General features: G+C 40.3%; 1 protein-coding gene across 5 annotated transcripts in view; it reads left to right on the top strand.

The window, feature by feature from the left end:
* The window catches only part of LOC117565164 (optomotor-blind protein), a 107,967-nt gene that overhangs the window by 49,265 nt on the left and 43,830 nt on the right, over positions 1–14,872 (top strand). For 3 of the 5 annotated variants that reach the window (XM_034244184.2, XM_034244161.2, XM_034244151.2), the window contains exons 3-4: positions 5,778–5,891; positions 5,963–6,125. In XM_034244184.2, the coding sequence (XP_034100075.1) occupies positions 5,778–5,891; positions 5,963–6,125 (277 nt within the window). The remainder of the gene's footprint in view (positions 1–5,777; positions 5,892–5,962; positions 6,126–14,872) is intronic. The other 2 variants (XM_034244193.2, XM_034244177.2) reach the window with 1 other exon arrangement.

Here is a 14,872-nt window from a genome sequence, read left to right as displayed (position 1 = left end):
AATTAAGCGGCCAAATTGTAATTACATGCGATTTGATTTATATATTGGAAAATATTTACGAGTTTTTTGTTTAGTTTTTTTTGTGAGTTAAAGTTGGAATTAGGCGGCGCCTCGTAGCTGAGTTTTCTACAGTTTGTGTGGAATTCCCACAGTGCCTGGCGACAGCTGAGCACTCAATCCTCCAGTCGCCATCGCAAGGTAGCGCCACACAAGCGCCCTTAAAAGAGTGCAGGACGTCAAAAAAAAAAAAAAAAGCAGCGGGTTGCTGCCTGTCTCATTGTACTGTCCATCCGTCCGTCCGTCCGTCTGTCTGTTTGTTTGTTTGTTCGTCCGTCTGGGGCACGTCTTAATGACATGGCCATTCATTTTGAGCCACAACGAGAAACGCTTGTGGGCGTTGCCGCTAACTGACAGCCAGCGATCGACCAAAGCGATGAAGATGATGGGGAGATGGGTGATGGTGATGGGCAGGGAAGGGAGGGAGTAAGAGGCCGAGTTTCAGTTGTTATGCCTTCATAAATTGTTTTATTATTATATAGAGTTGAAATATGGCAGATAAGCTGAGCGCGAGAAAGATAGAGAGAGAGAGAGTAAGCGGTCGCTGTCAGTTTATTGGTTTAACTAATTTGCTCAACAAACGAAGCCCCTATAAACCATATACATACATACATATAAAGTATAGTAGATCCCTTGAATAAACAAAACAAACAGAACGCACGAATGATGATAATGATGATGATGATCCTCCTTGTGTCCTGTCGTATCCGCTGGGTAATTAGCGTGTTTATGATGCAGCTGCTACGTTGACTCTTCTCTGACTCGACTCGTTGTGTCTTCTCGTTGTTTTCGTTCTCGAGAATTTGTCAAATAAATTGTTTTGCAATTGTCGATCGAGTGGGAAGTTGTTTTGCATGCAATTGTAATTCAATAAAATTCAAATTAAACTTGCGACAGACAGCTGAACATTGAACATGTAAGATGTAAATAAGATGCACCCCTTTTCACGATTGAGTTATCGATAGTTATCGAAATGCGATGCCCGCTCAAAATGTGTTGACAAAATTGCCCAAAAAAAAAAAAAAAAAAACAGATTATGCGAGGCAGCAGCAGTAAAAGTAAAATAAAACTAAAACAACAGGGGAAAAAACAGTTGAACAACAATTTTGTTGTCACAAAGGAGAACTGTCAACAGCAGCCAGCAGCAGTCGATGTTCGCGTTGTTCACGTTGTTGTCGTTGTTGTCGGTACCTTTGGCCAGCTGCAGGTGCTACTTTAATCCCCGCGCTTGTTGACAAAACCCAAGCGAAGACGCCGCCGTCGCCGTCGCCATCTGTAAGTAGCCAGGGAACAAGGCAGTCGAGTCAGTCAGTCAGTCAGTTTGTCAGTCGGTTGTTTTGCAAGCCTACTTGAATTTTTGGGCCTTTTGTTTGCTCTCACACCACACACAACCAAATCATCATCAGCTGTTGACGTCTGCGGCTGTCGTCTGCATTTTTTTCTCTTCTTTCTTTTCTTTTCTTTTTGGACCCGCGTCTGATTGACTCACAGATAATGCATTGACAATTGACGCTTCCTTTGGCAGTCACATCTCACCACGACCTTCTAAAAGCAACGCGCACAGGTGCCTTAATAGACACCGTTTAGTCCCGAAAACAAAAAAGACTACTGATAGCAGACGGTGCAAATGGTTGGTTTGCAAAGCCGGCAGCAAACATCTTTTCAACGCTTGTCTCGATTGGAGATTTCCAATGTGGATTAGCAGCTCATTTGTAGTGGCAGCCTTCTCAGTCTTACCGGCAGGGTTGAGGCAACCATATCGCATAAAAGGGTAGCTACTGAAAATAGATATCGGTAAAGTTGAGTGACAATTGAGTTTGGGGAGAGTTTATAGTTCATTTGTAGTTGTCCGCCTTGTGGGCTTTACCGGCAGAATTGTGTCTAAAGGGTTGCTCTATTACTTAAGATGCTGCTGAAGCTGAGCAGTGATTGATTTTAGGCAACTATATAGCTATTACAAGGTTTAAGTTGAACTAAAAGAGCAGCTTTTGGATTATCTATATATATATAATGCGGTAACAGCAGCTTCTTACGATTTTTGCATTCATTTTATACCTTTCTATACTCTTGCTGTTCATTTACTTTAAAGTAATAATTGAGTTGGGTGACAATTGAGCTCGGCTTAACTTATAGCTCTTTTGTTGTAGAAGCCTTGTCTGCTTTACCGAAAAGAGTATCTTTGTTACTTACGATGCTACTGAATTTGAGCAGCGATTGAGTTTAGGGAACTGTGCGACTATTACAAGCTGAGTTTAGGAATCTATTATCTGGATTGAGTATTAAAAAAGAGCAGCTTCTTTAAAGCGGTACCAGCAGGAGGTCCTTTTATACATTTGCTTATAATTTACTTGAGAGTAATAATTGAGCTAGTGATTGCTCTAGTTGTATTTATTCGAGAAACAGCAGCTCAACCTTGCAGCTGGTACCAGCAGCCTTCCTTAAACTAGGTCAGTTACACACGTTGCCATTTAATTTTGCAGTACAACCTTCCAGCTGTGTTTGCTACCAGCAACGTAGCTGTTTTTTTTTTTTTTTTTGTTTGTTTTCGCCAGACTTTATGCTTGCACTTTCACTTAATACGCAACCTTCCAGGCGGTAAAGCCAGCTGTTAACGCGGCGACAAAACTTCTAATGATATCAATTTTAGGGGCGAGGTTTGCATTCACGTAATACGGGAAGCATTTAGCTTATCGTTTTTGGTGCTCGCTTATCTGTGGCGGCAATGTGCCTCGAAATACCAATTACAACTCAATCGTTGAACATTTATGTATTTCATTGCCTGACAAAGAGAGAGAGAGAGAAGAAGAAGAGGAAGAAGTAGAAGAAGCGGCTTTTGGCCGAACCCAAGGGCTAATTGATTAGCCATTAACCTCAATAGGGACGCAAGAGGGCAGCAGCAGCAGCAAACGTTAAGGATGAGGTTGAGTGCCGAGCAAGACAGCAACGAGCGACACCTCAACACACACACACACACAGGCACACACGCAGTCGCAGTTGAGAGAGTCGGCTTAATTAGGCTTAATTATGGGCTGAGGGTTTTTGTGAAGTGGCCAGGCGAGGCCTGGTTAGGTCAACAGCAAGTAGCCTGGTCTGAAACACTTTCAAGCCACATTAACAGCTCGTTGTTTTGTTTGTTATTGCTGGGCAATAAAACCCAAAAGAGAACGAGAGCAGCAGCGAGCATATATGAGGAAAATTGAATTAGCTGCAGAAAAGTGTGTGGAGGCCCTCAACCAACTCGCAAAACAAACAAACAAACAAAACAAACAGCTTTTTGGTCAAAAGGTGCAAGTTTTACACGTAACGATTTGCACGGGGGCAAGAGAAGAAGAAGAAGTGGCTTCCAAGTTGCAACACAAACGAGAGCAAATCGTTTTGTTGTCCACTGAACAACGTGAAGTGGGAGAGGGAAAGAAAGAGAGCAAGAGAGATAGAGACAAAGTCTTAGCCCGCCTTCGGAAGACGTTGCGCGTGTGGTGGCCCGATTTGTATTTTTTTCCTGTATTTTGGATGCTGCAACTCGACTTCGACTTCGACTGCGACTGTGGCTCCATTTGCTTTGGGGCGCTATGGCGCGACTTGGTTGCGTCTCTCTTGGCCATGGCTATAACAAGCTGCCAACAACTGGCGCCAAGTGCTCAATAATGTTAACGAGCTATTCAGTTAAGACAACCAAAAAAAAAAACGAAAAGAAAAAACCAACACACACACACAACGAAAATATAAAGAAACTCAGGCTCAGGCAGAAGGAGCCCAGGCAAAAGCAGCACCAACTAACCAGCCAGACGTGCCACAAACGGTCGCTGTGTCTACTCCTCCCTCCTCCCCTTATGCCCCGCTCCAACGCCCAATTCTTACTCTCGTGTCTTGCAGTCTTCTTCGGCGAGTCGCCTCAACTCCTGGGCCCGCAAATAAAAAATAATTTGCAGTCGAAAAAGGCAGTCGCCAACCGTGGGCTGAGGCTGAGGCTCAGACTGAGGCTCAGGCTGAGGCTGAGACTGAAGCTGGAACTCAGTTTGTGTGAGGCTGCAGTCAGCCAAATGCCTACACTGCAAAAAATTGCCAAAATATTTGAAATAATATTTATTTTGTAATTACTAAGAATAGCTGCATAACTTATTATTATTTGAGTATTAGAAATATTTAGACATTAAAAATTTTTATTGTTTATATTTACCAATATTTTTGGAAAATATTTGGCTTAGCTTCTTATTATAGTTTAATCTTTTTTTTTTGCTATGCAATTTTTAAATCGTTATTTAAACAATTATATATATTAAATATATTTTTTAAATAGAAGATTATAATAGTTGGGAATAGTTTCATTCATATATATTTAAGATAATTTGTGCGACAGTGAAAAAAACATAAACTGCAACAATTTGAAAAATATGTAAAAGGTTTTTTATAATTTAGGTCTATATTAGCACTATATTTAGAGAGTCGATTGATTTTACGACCGATTACTACCGATCTATAAATAAATCAAGCAGTTATAAAAATAAAAGCAATATTTTTTGTAAATAACTTTATTTATTTGTGTTGCTTTGGCTGCAATTTTGAATTCGTTGTCATACAAATTTGATAATTTGCATTTTGCATTCGAGTCTCAGTTTCTCTCAGTGTATTTGGCATTCGTTGCGGGCAGCTCTGTCCACTCCGAGTGTTGGCTTGTTCTGCAGCTCTCTAAATAGAAACATCGCAACGTCAGTCAGTTCGTCAGTGAGTCAGTCTCTCTCTCTCTCTCTGTGTTGTCTCTGTCTCTGTCTGTCTGTTTGTCAGTTAGTCATTTAGGCAGTCAGACATCAGTCAGGCTTGTTAGCCCGAGCTCCAGCTTCAGCTCGAGCCTGTTGCTGCTGGCCCCTGTTGGACGTGAACGTTGTTTGGGGGCCTTCCTTCCTTTGTTGGTTTTATCAAAATGCAGGCGCAGCTGATGATGATCTGTGAACATGAACAAGACGTTCGTTAAATTTGATTCATGAGGCGCAGGCGCTGAGACCGAAGACAGAAGACCTCAAGACTGAAGACTGCAGAAGACTGAAGACCTGAAGACCCGAAGACTGGCGCTCTAAAGTTTTCAAGTTTGAGGCGCAGTCGCAGCGATTGAGTGATTGCTACTTAAACTTATAATTTTCATATTTGTGAGTGTGCGTGTGTGTGTGTTTGTGTATTTGTATTTGCTTGTATGTATGTATGTGAGGGTGCAGCCCTTTTTTGTGGTGCCTGGGTGGGTTAAGAGCAGAGCAAAGATCGCTTGTGTGTGGTTTCCCTCTCGCATGTAATTTTCGAGTTTGCACATTGCCACCAACATGGCCAGAACATGGACTGAGGCTAATCAACGAGCCTCGACTTCAACATCGAGTTTGGCCAATTTGAATTCGAAGCTGGAAACAATTTGCGGCTTGGCGCCACTTGATAACTTGGCCAACTTGGCGCGACGTTCGTCCCGACACACACAACACTGTGTGTGTGTGTTTGTTTGTGCTTTGTTTGCTTTTCCCTCGCACTGATAATGATGATGATGATGATTGTGTGGCCCCCGCTTGCTCTCGCTCTCTCTCTCGCTCTCACTCTTTTCCCTCTGAGAAATTTCTTGGGCAAGCAGCGTACAGCGTTTAGGCTTTATGCTGTGCTGATTAATGTTTTATTTGATTACCCCCACAACAACAACAATAACAAAAAATGACTCGCTCACTCTTACGTTTTTTTTTCATCTACAGACAAATGTTTCCGCAAATGAAATTTCGTGTTTCGGGTCTGGATGCCAAGGCTAAATACATCTTGCTACTGGATATCGTTGCGGCGGATGATTATCGTTATAAATTTCATAATAGGTAAGTCGATCTCATCCTTATCCTCCTCTCGTTGTAGAGTTAATTTTTTCCAATCTTCCATTCCCTTGCAGTCGCTGGATGGTCGCTGGTAAAGCGGATCCTGAAATGCCAAAACGCATGTACATTCATCCAGATTCACCCACAACGGGTGAGCAATGGATGCAAAAAGTTGTTTCATTTCACAAATTAAAATTGACCAACAATATTAGTGATAAACATGGATTTGTAAGTACTGTACGTCTTCTTTGTTTACCGCATTAGTTATTTAAGCCATATAGACGTCCCATTCACCAACAACCCTTTCAATACGTATCTAACACACAATTCATTCAATTATTTATTTCTTATAATTATTAATGGTAACATTGTTATCCGACGACAACAAAAAACGAAGTGTGTAACAGAAAAACTTTACTTTGGGAGACAACTTTTGGAATCGATTTGGAAATCTAATTTTTTAGTTTAGGTGTCTTTTAAGAGACAAGGCATTAACTTTGAAATGTTCAGTTAGAGCTAGTTTCGGATTAATAATATATGTATTGACTTTACTATATTGAGTGAGAGCTAGTTTCGAATTTACTGTTATATACAAAGTTGGAGCTAGTTCTGGAGTAATAATATTTATATTTGTTTTGATACATAGAGTTGGAGGTGGTTTCGGAGTAATTATATTTTCGGAGTAAGTTTGTGAGTGTATATTCTTTTTTGTTCAGCTAACTTTTAAGAGCATGACGATAAATTTATTTTGATAAATATAGTTAGAGTTAGGTTCGGAGTAATCATATGTTCGGAGTAATTACGTTTCGAATTACTAGATCAACAGTTTTCGTTGAATTGAATTGTATTAATTTTGATATATGCAGTTTGATCAAGTTTCGGAATAATATACTTTTCGGTGTATAGTTTCGGAGTAATCATATTGTCGGAGTAAGTTCGTTTCGGAGTACAGTTTTCGTTGAATTACCTTGTCACCCAAAATGATGCATAGACAATCTAAGCACACACACTCTCTATAACTGCGGTACCAGCTGTAAATTGATGAGAGGTTGCCGCTACCGCTGCCAACTCGTGCTGTTCGGCGGTGGCGCTGGCAAACTTCAAAGGCAAATATACAACAACAACAACAGCATCTACAACACTATCAGACTGCGTATCAAAGAGGAAGCTGCTGTCGTGCTAAAGAGGGGCCACAACAACTAAAACACAACACCATCGACGACAGCCTTCTAGCTAGTACCGAGTACCAAAGTACCGGACACTGCTGCTGCGGTGGGCCTTATCAATGCAAATGCGCGATGCGTTTGAAGTTTTTTTTTTTTTGAAGTATGGCAGCCATGCAGAGCGAATGTGCGACCTTATCTAAAACTTCTCACACGCAGGCGAGCAGCAGCCGAAGAGCAGAAGAGTCGAAGAGCGACAAACAACTTTCGTTTGCTCAAAGTGGGCGAACAAATTGTCGGACTCTTTACTCACTTTTTTCCCCCGCCGGTGGTCTGTCTCTCTCTCTCTAAGCTATCCTTCTATCCTCCTCTGGCTGGCCAAGGCCGGGCGGCTTTTTGAACTTTTGCCGACGACGATCGCGTAAATTTCATCAACTGCTGAGCAAAAATGAAAATTTTGTGCTGTTCCTACTTTTATATTTTATTGATCAGCGACGGAGCAAAAGTTGTTGTTGTTGTTGTTGTTGTTGCCCACCCGTTGCGCCCTCAGACTGAGCAAATGGCGACAGCAACGCTGGCGGGCGCCATGCAATTCTCTCTCTCTTGCTCTATTGCTGTCTTTGTCTCACTCTCTCAATGCGATCGACTGCGATGCCTCTTTGCATGCCAAGTCATAAATCGCACACTGAACAAGCTCTGGCGCAGACTTTGTCGACTGCCATAAGGGCTACAACATCGTCGTCGTCGTCGTCGTCGATGTCGTTCTCGGTTGTCGATGTGTTTTGTGTATTGTGTGTGCGTGGGCCTCTCGGCCTTCGCTAAGTAGCCTGTGTTGGCCATTAATTTCGCTTAGTTCAAACGCCGCCGACGCGCCGACACAAAGCGCTGCGTGTGTTCTCTTCAATTTCGGCTCGGTACTAGCCAAGTACTTCATGATAATACTTGTACTGTTTTTTTTTTTGGTTTTTTGTTTTTTGCGTAACCACAGCCACAGCTGTTGTCGCTCTCAGGTATTTGTTGAGAGTTCCGCCCCCTTTGGCGTCTGTCATGCGATAGAACCGCTCGAAAATCTATAATTTAACACTTTTTTGCGGTCGAGAGAGACAGAGAAAGAGAGAGTGAGAGACGAACCCTGAGGTCAGCTCAGTGGTCAGGTCAGGTGACGATGTCTGTTTGCCTGCCTTGGTGTGTCCTTCATTCATTCATGCCCGTTGGCTGCGTGTCAAAACAACAGTAAGTCGTTGTCACACACTCTGCCCTGCACCCTCGAACTTTTCTCTCACTCCTCACTCAGCTTATAATTGTAGCGTATCTGACCACGATTGCATGTCTTACTTTTGTAGTCCGCCTTGCTGTGAAGTGGTAGATGGGGCGCAGCTAATACATTGAAATGCACTTAGCACAAATTTTAAAATATATACAAAATTACTAGATCAATGCAAAGCAGCTGATGAATTGGCAGTTATGCTATAGAGCATATATTAATAATACATTTTCATTGAAAATACACTAAAATGCAGCTTTTATCTATAGCAGTTTGTATGCCAAATTTAAAGACGTTGGCTGTGTTAGAAACTGAGTTGCACACACTTTAGGGAGCTGACAGACAGACAGACAAAAGGATGGACGGATGCAAAAACAGTTCTCGATCAAGCGAAAATAAAAAATTTAATAGACAAAGAAATGGCATAGGAGGAAAATAGAATACTTTAAAAATAAGTAGAGATTGCTTTTGCCTTTAACAAATTTAATTGATTTAAATCTATAAAAGGTTAGATGTAATTCAAATTTTCATTAACCTTTACCTAAAGCAAGGCCTTCTTTAATCTAAGAAACCCAATTTAATATACATTTATATAATGTATCTTTCATATAGAAGAGTTTGTATGCCAAATTTAAAGACGTTGGCTGTGTTATACGCTGAGCTGCACGCACTTCAGCGAGCGGACAGACAGCCAGACGGACAGATGCTGATCAAGCGTAAAGCGAAAAAACGCGCGCGTTTTTAAACGCCCCTAGCTGCAGTTGTGTGCGTGTGTGTGAGTGTGTTAGAGTGTCGGCCATGTTGCAACCCTAAAATGGATGGCAATGCTGCCTTTTTCATTTCTTTTGCGGTGTTTTTCTGCATTCTGGGGTGGTTCGGATGTGCTTTGCATTCGAGTGTGCAAGAGTCTCCTCTGTGGCACATTGTGTCTGAGGTGTTGCCTAATGCGTTTAATTGCTGAAGCTGGCAAAAAACAAAAAAAAATGAGTAGAACGAAAAAAAAAGCAGTGAGAGGAAAATCAGAAGCGAAAGCTTTGCCAATTAGCCGCACTTCAATATGGACTGAAGATGTTGTCAAGTGTGTGTGTGCCAGGAGCAGAGTTGCCAGGACCAAACGACCCAAAAGCAGCTTCGCTTTAAGGGGACAACATGAGGACAACAGCAGCAACAACAACAACAAAGTCTGTCTGCTGCCATTAGTTTCATCGTAGTTCAAAGCACATAGTTGGCCATCATCGTTGTGTGACCATTGAGCCATGCCAAGTGGTCGTCCGTCTGTCCGTCCGTCCGTCGATTGCCTCCCTGCTGCTGCTCTGTGTCGCATCTTCTGTGCAGCAGACGAAGCGCAAAAAATTTATCACAGCCAAGTTGACAAATAAAGTGAAGTGGAGTTCCATTTCCGGACATCAGCGAACGTCGTTGCGCCATCGAAATCAAATTAATTGAAGCTCACATGTCCTGGGCAGCAAAGGCTTATCCCATCCCTTCCTTTTTACCCCGCTTTAACTTAGAAGCTGCGTCCTTTGCTGTGGCCTGTGTCTTGAAACAATTCGTTTAGAAAATCAAAGGCGGCTCCGGCAAATAGAAGTGCGACCCTGAATGCCTTGCATACAGTTCCTGCGGGTGTGTGTGAGTGTGTGTGTGCAAGTGTGTGTGTTGTGTATTCCTATATGGCCAATTTGTCTGTCATAGTCAGGTAGTCGCGCCGTTCTGACGACTGTCTCTGCTAGGTGTTGCCCCAATATCCAACATAAAAGGTCGCTTTGATGTTGACAGCTCTTTCGCTGAAGTGACGCCTCTCCATACTCCCCTCTAACCCTATCACCAACTACAAAAAAAAAGGAATATAGTGGCTCGTGGTCAGAAAAGTATGCTCAACTCTCAACTCGAACTAATTTCAACGCAGTCGAGCAAAACGTCTTCACAGCTTAACCAACTGGCAAGCAAATGTCCCTTTAAATAAACGAATAGTTAAATGTTTTATATAAGAGACTTTAGTATTTATATATACTATAATTCATTGCCAAACAAATGCCAATTGAACTTTAGTATTTAATTATACAATAATTCATTGATTCAATACAAAGGGTGTAGCAAAACAAATGCCACTAAATAAATTCCAACAATATATTGATAGATGTATTATTTTTTATAGAGCATTTTTTTAATATCAATTATTTTAAACAGCAATGTTCATTTTTCTCATTTTTATTATTCTGTTAAAATCATTTTTAAGCTAGCTACCATTTGTATTAATTTAACTCTTACAGTTTCATTCTCATTTTGAAGTCTTCTCAAATGTGAAGGATTTAGTAGTATCTGTATGCAAATGCAAAGAATAAAGAATATTATATATTCACTTGTGAAGGATTTAAAATATTATATATTCTATAATTTAATATATGGATAATAATTGCGAAGAAAAGTGTTTTGATATCTTTAACTTTGCTACTCTTAAAGCCATTTGCTGGCATATCTATACTTAAACAATCGAAAATACTATTTCATATGTTGATATCTTTATGATAAGTTCTATTAAAATGAGCAAATTTCACTAGAACTTCCTCTTTTTTCAAATTTTCATATTGATCTCAATGCGAATGCGATTGGAAAAATAATGAAATATTAAAAACAATTAAATATTACAAGTGAAATATGTATCTTCTTATTTGGGAATACATAGTTAAAACACTATTAATGAAGCAAGGGTGCAATTTTTTACATCTCAAGCTTGGTTTGATATAAAGGAACATTTGAAAATACATATTTTATGTTTTAATCTAAAAATTGTCATTTTATTATTTATTGAATTGGTTTAAAGCCTCTTCCCATTTATTCTTATTCTCTTCAATCTCCAATTTATCAAATGCAGTCTTCTTCTACCTCTCCCAACTGCCAAATTTCTGTCCATTCAAAACTCTTTGTGATTAGCAGTATCTTTGCAGCGCTCTTAACTATCCATTAATTCAGCTCCTCGAATTAAAATGTTTCACTGCAAATGGCTGTTTTTCCTTCCTTTTTTGGGAAGGTTCAATTCGCAACCCTGCTCGAGGGGTAGCAAACCCCCTAAAGGCTATCGAAGCTATTTAATGATGATGCTCGCTACCACAGCAAATGTTCAACTAGTCCGTCTGTCTTTCCTGCTGTCCATGTCTGTGTGTGTGTGTGTGCGCCTATAAATGTCTGATTTCTTATCTAATGCCTAATGCCATCAATTGCGGCGTTGCGGCTCACTATCTCAGCGTATATCATGACGCACCCAGACAGCGGCAGGGGCAGGGGCAGAGAGCAGGGGCACGTTCCAGCCGCAGACATACATCATACCATCAACAGCAGCCGCTGTCGCTGTCGTTGCTGTTGCTGTTGAGTGCAAAGGGTATCTTCGTATCTGCAGCTTGACTACAATAAATAACCAAAAACCGGGGAGAACTAATACAACTACAACTACAACTACGACTAATAATAATGAGAATCAAGCGAAAGGGCAAGAGGAACCCTAAAAACCCATTGGCTATCAGTTTTGCGATCAATGAGATTAGGCTGCAACTGTTGTTGCGTGTCCTGCTGCTGGCTGCTGCATCCTTGAGCGAAAGAAAGAATGAAAAAAATACAAAAAATAAAACCGCAGACATGAAACATGCGAGTTTAGATTTTTCGTGTAACTCATTCGCTCAATTTTTGCCTCAGCAGCTGTTCTCGTTGCCTTAATTGGCTGCATATTTTTTGTTGGACTCGCCTCGCAATCAACTATTTTGGAGCACACATTGCTCCTCATCCAACCAACTCATTAACTGCACCTCACTTGATTCTGATTGATGCTATATTTAGTTGTTGTTGCTCAGTTGCCCCCTTCAGAGTCTAGGGCAGACTGTCTGCGACTTTCTATGCGCTTCACCAATCGCAACTGTCAGCACAATCTTTTGCCTAACAAGCTGTGAAACTGTTGACTATATAATATTTTTTGCTAGGGAATTAATATGTTTTCTAAAACTCTACAACATTTGATTTTATTCGGAGTAGTGAAAAGAACAATTTTAGTTCTTGTTTTATTGACCACTATTTGCATTGATATTTGCATTGCAGATTAATCGCTTGTTTTTAAAGTCCATTTGCTACAACCTCGCATAGTTCAGCAAAGTTTTTATACGTAGTCTAGATGTAAGTTTTAGACGAATCGGTTGACTATTTCATAAAGAAATCACCGAGTGAAAGGTGCAACCCGAGAGGCTCTAGTTTTTGTAGCAAAAGCTTGAAACTTTGAGCTGTTTGATTTTTTCCTTTTTTGCTGATTTTGCACATTCAATAGAGCACATCTCAGTGAAAGGTACGACCTGAGAGGCTCTTCTTCTTCAGAGCTAAAACTACAACTCTTTGTCTCTCTCTCTTGATGTTCCTATATATTCCGTTAGTTATTTGAACAGTTACATTTCTTATTGCATTCATATTTAGGTACGACCTGAGTGGCTTTTTTATACAGCTTGAGTAAGAGGTACGACCTGAGAGGCTTTTCTTTTCACAGCTAAAACTATAACTTACAATACCTTTCATCTATTTCTCTTGATGTTCCTATATTTCATTAACTATATAGCATCTATATATCATGTAGCTTTTAAAAAACTGATGTCGTGTAAAAGGTACAGCCTGAGAGGCTTTTACTTTCCTTTGTTTTTGGCAGCAATTAAGAAGTATTCCCTTACTCCCTTTCGCCTTCGCTGACCTTGCTATTTAGTATATTTTTTGTGTGTGTGTTTTGTATGTAGAACCCACTCGCAGTCATTTAATTTGCAACCACACCATAAGTGCCTTCATTCCGGGCTTATCGTGCTGCCCACTCAATGGGCAAGTGTTAACCTCAATTGCGTACAGCTTGCTACACGCAGATAAAGCTAAAAACGCCATCAGATGCCAGTGAATGCGAATGAGAATGAGAATGCGACTGCGCCCCGACATCTGTCATATTGTGTGTCGAGGCATTAGCATACACAATACATATACACATATATATAGAATATATATTTATATATATTTTGTTGGAGTTCTTTTAAAAATGTTTGTGAAGCGAGTTTGGAAGGCTGACGTGACCAGCCGTACTTAAGACTTGCTTTGCTTTCTAGCACCACTCGCTAGTTTTTCATGGCAAATATGTCAACCAAATGAAAGAGAACGAGAGAGCAAGAGAGAGAGAGAGAGAGAGAGAGAGAGAGAGAGAGAGAGAGAGAGAGAGAGAGAGAGAGAGGAACTTCAGTCGTTTGAATAAAACGCAAAAATTTTGTTGGTGCTAAAACTTGAACATTTAGTTTTTGCGCTTGATTTTTGTTTTTTCGTTTTTTGGTGGACATTTTCGGGTGGGGGCTGAAATTGGGTGGGGCGTTGAAACTAATTAACATATTTAATGTTTTTAGCACGTTGCACGTTGTGGCGTTGCGGTGATGTGGCGGCCCAACCCTGTGGACACAACACACAACCCTTGGCGCCAGTCCTATATATTAGGCTAGTTAAAATCTAATAAAAACCTGAGCATGCCTCATAAATTTCAATGCGCACTGCCCATAAAAGGGATGGAGGGAGGAGGGTGTTTTTTTTTGGAGGGTTAGACAAGTTAACCGCCTAATGGCAAACGCGCTTTTATGTTAAATTAAACCGGGACGACGATTGTGATCCAAGTTGCAGTAAAACACACACACACACAGAGAGAAAACTCAAGAGCTCAGAGCCAGGGTGCTAGCACATTTTTGACTTAATTTCGTCGTCGTCATTGTTCTTGGCTGTTGACGTTGACGAGGTGGCAAGTACGTTGTCGCTGAGGTGCGACAAAATATCACAAATAAAAATACCTTTTATGTTTTGGAATTTTTTAATATTCAAATGAAGTTGACGCTGCTGAACGTTCTAACGTTCAGAATGTCGAGACGCCATGCAAAAAACACAAAACAAAAACCTAGAGGAGGAAAAAAAATGTTTGTATATAAGAAAAACTGAAAACTGGAATTGCACGACCAAGAGTTACTCTCTTTGTCACTTACATTTTAACAAAAAATAAGCAGCTGCAACTCTTTAACTTTTGTCGACTGCTGGCTGCTGGGTATTTTTGGCCAAACAATTGCGTGGCGAGTCGAAAAGTTTCATAAAACACAACCAAAAAAAAAATCTACAAATTTGCTTTGGTATTTGGCACAGTGCGATATGCGTTGCAGGTTTTGAGCCAGAGATGTGAGTTGATTCTTAAAGAGGACTTAAAACGAACTTCACGAAGAAAACCGAGAAAGATTTCTTATAATGCTGATTATTTACTTATTCATTTAAAGCGAACTTTAATATAAAACTAAAAATATTATAGATTTACTGCCAAAGTTCGATTAGTTTTAAAATGTTAATTCTTTATTTATTGAGAAGCGAAAAACTCAAAATGTTTATTAAGCAAAAAACCTTTTAAATTGAGAGTAGTACTTAATTTAAAGTCTTTCATTTCACTTATTAGGAATAATGAACTAAAATCTGGTTGGCTGCTAGAACATTTGTAAAATAAGCATGTTTTGTTTAATATACTTTAAGAAGCA

Source organism: Drosophila albomicans, chromosome X (genome assembly GCF_009650485.2).
Source record: "Drosophila albomicans strain 15112-1751.03 chromosome X, ASM965048v2, whole genome shotgun sequence".
Taxonomy (NCBI): Eukaryota; Metazoa; Arthropoda; class Insecta; order Diptera; family Drosophilidae; genus Drosophila; species Drosophila albomicans.
Note: the sequence above shows the minus strand (reverse complement) of the source record. Positions and strands in the feature narration are given on the sequence as shown.